Source organism: Phasianus colchicus, chromosome 10, assembly GCF_987193195.1.
Source record: "Phasianus colchicus chromosome 10, bPhaCol1.hap1.1, whole genome shotgun sequence".
In the NCBI taxonomy this organism is placed as follows: Eukaryota; Metazoa; Chordata; class Aves; order Galliformes; family Phasianidae; genus Phasianus; species Phasianus colchicus.
In genome coordinates, this window is record NC_143445.1 from 307,985 (window position 1) to 312,788 (window position 4,804).

At 56.7% G+C, this 4,804-nt stretch overlaps 1 protein-coding gene across 3 annotated transcripts; it reads left to right on the forward strand.

Annotated features, from left to right (window-relative positions):
• The first annotated feature begins 407 nt into the window (after positions 1 to 407).
• On the forward strand, positions 408 to 2,608 carry LOC116241693 (protein MANBAL-like). Of its 3 annotated transcripts, XM_090146919.1 has the most exons (5): positions 408 to 887; positions 1,002 to 1,084; positions 1,212 to 1,322; positions 1,415 to 1,594; positions 2,053 to 2,608. In XM_090146919.1, exons 3-5 carry the CDS (start codon positions 1,242 to 1,244, stop codon positions 2,158 to 2,160), a joined length of 369 nt encoding a protein of 122 aa, XP_090003045.1. In that variant the 5' UTR covers positions 408 to 887; positions 1,002 to 1,084; positions 1,212 to 1,241; the 3' UTR covers positions 2,161 to 2,608. The 3 variants fall into 3 exon arrangements, with proteins under 3 accessions (XP_090003045.1, XP_090003044.1, XP_090003043.1); XM_090146918.1 differs by having other exon boundaries at positions 408 to 1,084; XM_090146917.1 differs by lacking the exons at positions 408 to 887; positions 1,002 to 1,084 and having other exon boundaries at positions 1,118 to 1,322.
• Positions 2,609 to 4,804: the final 2,196 nt, after the last annotated feature.

A 4,804-nucleotide genomic window follows, 5' to 3' on the forward strand; every position in this document is an offset into this window, starting at 1 on the left:
TGTGTGGAGAGGGTGAAAGAGGCCGAGGGCCCTTTTCTCGGGTTCGGCTCCCCTGTGCCCTCTTGCTCGCCGGAGAGAAGGGCTGCCCGCTGGGCACAGGGAGCGCCTTCTAGCTCCCGTCCCGTGCCCCGTCCTCCAGCCCCCTCCTTGTCCTATGCAGAACGCCACTCCCAGCAGCAGCACAGGTGCCACTGCAGAACCTTCCCCATGTCACAGCTGTCACCTTGGTCGCTGCCGCCCCACCCGGCGCACTCGTCTCCGAGAGTGCTGGGCAGGTGGCAGCCATGTCCAGCACGAAGAGAGCGAGAGAAGAGGATAGCGTGGTTTTAAACAGGAAGAGGGAGCTGGGGGCCCCAGAACCGAAGAGGAGGAGGGGGCCCACCGTGACCATCAAGTGGAGGAGGGAGAGGAGGAAGAGAGCTCGGTTCCATCACACCCAGACCACCGCTGTGACCGACCATGGGGAGCCCATGGAGGTGGATCCGCCTCCAGAGGAGCCCATAGAGGTGGATCCGCCTGCGGCACAGCTGGCCTGGCACCACACCACCGTGCCAGGCCCCGCATCGGCGCGGTCACAGCTCCGCCATCGCTGGTCCGGGCGCTGGGCTCCTTACCCGCCGCGCGGCCCCACCCCCAGCATTAGCTGGGTGGCATTGTTTAACATCTGCTCCTCCTCCACCTTGTTGCTCCTCTGCGGTTCTGCAGGCCTCCTGTTCCATCTTCCCCTTTTAGGAGTTAGGTCCCCCTTCTGGGTTTTGTTGTTGATGTTAGTGTTAGCGTAGTTTTAGTGTTAAGTTTAGTTTTAGCGTTAGGCATAGGTTACTGTTAGTAGTTTAGAGTTAGGCATAGATTGCTGCTAGCAATTGGCAGTAAATGCCGCTCACTCAGTAAGCACTCCCCTGATTTACCATGCAGAGAAATGAGTGCGAGTGCACTGAGACGGGAGGTTTGATGACGTATGCGATGAATTGAATTTCCGTCTTGTGACTTTTCTGTTGCAGAACATCAAGGAAGAGAGTATGAGTGGCTGAGAAATGGAGTTGGGACTCAGGGGAGCAATAGGTGCCTGTGTGGCCCTTGCAAGGTAGGTGTGCCTTACTGTAAGTGTGCGCTAAGGTGGTGCTGTTCAAACACAGCTTGTGGCACTGTCTGCAACAAATCTGCTTTCTGTTAAGCTTTTCCCTTATTTCATGTCCACCTATCCTCTTCAGCTCCTGCTCCCCTCACCTGCAAGTGGAGCAATGCTCAAGTTGGAGGAATCTTTTCCTCGGCAGGTGGTAAAAGACGATGCAGCTGCGTTTCATGCCCTTCTTTGTTATTGGGTCAGTAGACCAAGGATATCTTCAGAACAGCTAAGTCAGCCTGTAACACCAATGTGCATGAGAGAATGATGACTCTTTTTACCCTCTTGTAGAAAGCAGCCTCCTTGAGAGTGGGAGAGCAGCAGGCTCCTGAAGGGCATTTCTCCCCAGCTGAGATCCCTGAGCCCACGCTGGCGGAGAATGTGCTGCACCACGATCTCTTCTGCGGAGCCACTTTGCAGCTTCTCTGTGCGTCAGTTGTAATCATGCCAATTTCCAGGTGCCATAAGCCAGTAAGTCATGCTCTCTGAGGCTGATAGAAAGGCACAGACAATAGGCAGGGAGGGAACAATTTGTAGCTGTTGCCTATGGTAGTGTGTCCCGGCACTGCTGAAAGTGGTATAGTTCTGTCCCTCCTTCGGTGTGCGTGCTGTACCTGATGCACGCAAGAAGCCTTGAGGTGCAAGCTCATCTTATCCTGCTGCTGCTGCTGTGCTCTGTGCACTGCCAGGCAGTGTCCAACCCCTGTGCAGGTGCTGCCTTGCAGAAGATGGCTTTGGATTCTAGTTTGTGTGGGTCTTTTGGGATTGAGATAGAAGTGGAGTTTCTAGTGTGCCCTAATGTCAGGAAGGCGGTTTCCACTACTGGCAGCCAAAGCTGCCCAGGAGGGTGACTTGAGCTCCCAAAGCGAGCTGTCAGCCAGTTGTTAGCTGTGAAGGTTCCCTGACCGTTTCTGAATTGATTCTTGTAGGACTCACACGGTCTTGGGACTAAGACTTGGGAGACAGTGAAAAAACCCAAGGCAAGTGCTGCTCAGCTGAGGAAGAAAGCCAAGAAGGAAAGCAAAAAGAACCGATAAGGGCTTGACCGAGGACACTAGAATCATCTGGAATGGTTCCTCAGAGGTGGCACCAAAAGCAGCTGACTGAGTCGTCTGGTTTTCTGGCATGGCCGTGCTTTCCCTGTCACGGACAGTGCAGAGGAACTAAGGCAACTGGGAGGGAAGGGCTTGTGCTGTGTTCCAAGCAAAGAGGACTTGCCAGAGGCAGGACTTCATCTATGGCAAGAGATGGAGACACTGTCTTCCTTCAGGATGCATCTCTTCAGGGCCAGAGCCGGTCTAGTATGAGATTGAAATACAGCTAGCCGGGCCTGGAGAGAGAAGAGGTGATGTAGCCACAGGGTCAGGCTTCTCCTTGTGTCTGACTGGAGGCTGAATGACTCACTGCTAAGCAGAAATCCTGGACACTGGGGTTTCATTTTGGGCTGTGTTGAGAAATACAACCCAAATCCTTTTGTATTGAATAAAAACGAAATCAACTTTTTAAAAATGGCGCTGCCTGTTTCCGTAGCTGGTCAAAAGGTCCCTTGCTTGGGCTGGCAATTGCGATGAACCGGTTGGCTCTCCCCTGAAATTCTGCTGGTTTTCCTCCATTTCCTTGTTGGTCTTCCCAACAGGTGGCTTTTCAGCCCAACTGTAACTGCTAGCAATAGGCTGTGAGCATCCCCTTGCTCTCCAAGGACTGCTAGCAAAAGCACAAAGGAGGGGAAGCAGCCCGGGAGGAAGAAAGGTGTCCCTGCACTCAGCCCCTTGAGCTCGCCTCTCTTTCCTGATGGCATTTTCAGCCTTGGGATGTACTGAGGGTTGCTGTTTGCCCTGGGAAGCCCAGCTGCACACAGGCAGCCATGGCCTGCACATCAGCCTCCCGTTTAGGCACAAAGAGTTGAGGTGTGGGTGGGATGGTGTGAAGAGCAGAGCTGGGAGTGGGGAGGAGGAGAGGGCAGCGGGAGAACGTGCCTCGGGCCCAGAGCTCAGCCCCGAGGAAAGGAGATGGTTGTAAAGAGAAAACCAGCTTCCACTATTTTTAAGTGGTCATTGCATCTTAGGTCTGGTTCTGGATCCAGCAGGGGGCCCACGTGCAGCCGTTCGGGAGGAAAGTCCGAGAGCAATTCCACAGCAAAGAAGAGGCAGTTTCGGTGCTAAGGCCTGTCTTCCAGCTGGACATCAGGGTGCTGTGGCTGCAGGACCTCCAGTCTCCCAATGACATCATCCCTGGTGAGAAGGCAGCAGCCACCTTCCCCTTCCTGTCCCACGTCTGGCTGGGTGTGTTATCCCTGCTCTCTGGAAATGGCCGGGAGCAGCAGAGAATTGTCTGCAAAGCTCGGGGTACAGCGTGAGTTCGTCCCGAAGGAACCACAGCTCAAGAGCTGTTTCTCCGAGAGACCTTTTCTATGGGATTTGGTCACGATCATGTTGCATGGGAATGTGGCTTGCTGTGGCAGTGAGGCTGTGCCTTCTCCTTGCAGACGATGTCAAGATTGAGTCGCTCAACTACCGGCAGCTCTCGCGAGCCTCCGGTGTCCCGCTGAACGTGGTGCTGCGCTGCGTGCGAGAGAGCGTGCTCTTATACTGTCACCTCCTGAGGAACAAGGAACCCGTCTCGGCGTTATGACGTGCCAAGATGACTTCCTCCTCACGAGGTTCTTCTAAAGCTGCATTGCAGCACTGGAGGGCAATACCAGAGTCATTGCACTGTCCCACACTAAGTTGAGGTTTTGAGGGTGTGCAATCAAATCACCACTGGCCAGCCTGGATGTGGCAGGCTAGCCAAATGTCTTTCCCCGTGCTTGCCTCCCGGAGTGATGGGGAGCCGAATGCTGATCCCTATTCATGGCAGAAATTCTTCTCTTCACCCTTCAGGAGTCTCTCCACACTGCACCGGAGCCCGTCATTACATCTGTGGGAGCACAGGGGGAGACCGAGGTGCACGGGGTCCTGCAGACTCCACGTGTCTGTTTGCAGCACGCTCCCAGCATGAGCAGGCAGCTCCCGCAGGACGAAGAAAGCGGGACAGAAGAAAGCACCTACTTCTGCTCAGACCAGCACAGCAGTCCATGCAACAGAGGAACGTGAGTGCTGCAGGTAACGGCGCCGCACGGTGTGACAGCAGAGGCTCGATCAAAGCTGCCAGTCGTTCCGCGGCTCAGAGTCCCGTGCGGAGGAAGTTGTCTTGGCCCGGTGGTTCCGCCGCAGGCGCCGGCTCTCGCCGCGGCTCGCTCTCCCTCGCCTTCTCCCACGCGACAGCGGAGGCTCGCTCAGAGCTGCTCGCTCTCCACACCGCTGCGGAGCGGCCGAGCCGCTCGGAGCCGGACAGACCGTGTGCAGTACGGCCGCTGCCACGGCGCGACCGTGTGGGCCGGTGCCCACCGGGGCCGGGCCGTCCTTCCGTCCTACCCGAGCCGCCGCCGCCGCCGTGGAGCGACCGAGTCGGTCGGTGCTGGGCGGACCCGGCCCGTTCCGGGCGTACTCGGGCTGCGTGGCTCGGCGGCAGGCGCGGCTGACTGCCCCCGCTGTGAGGGGTGTCCGGCCTCTGTGGGTGCCTGTGCCAGTGCTGCAGCACTTACAGTGCGGGAGTGCTCCTGATGTTTAGTGGCAACCTCTGGTCCTGGCACTGGGCTCCACTGGATGCAGCCTGGCTCCGTCCTCTCTGCCCCTCCCTGCA

What these genes read in the sequence shown, in the direction of transcription:
- LOC116241693 (XM_090146917.1), top strand. Translation starts at nt 1,191, where the DNA reads ATGTCCACCTATCCTCTTCAGCTCCTGCTCCCCTCACCTGCAAGTGGA. An exon ending in ATGCCCTTCTTTGTTATTGG is followed by an intron (nt 1,323 to 1,414) that starts GTCAGTAGACCA and finishes ACCCTCTTGTAG; the next exon opens with AAAGCAGCCTCCTTGAGAGT. An exon ending in TTTCCAGGTGCCATAAGCCA is followed by an intron (nt 1,595 to 2,052) that starts GTAAGTCATGCT and finishes TGATTCTTGTAG; the next exon opens with GACTCACACGGTCTTGGGAC.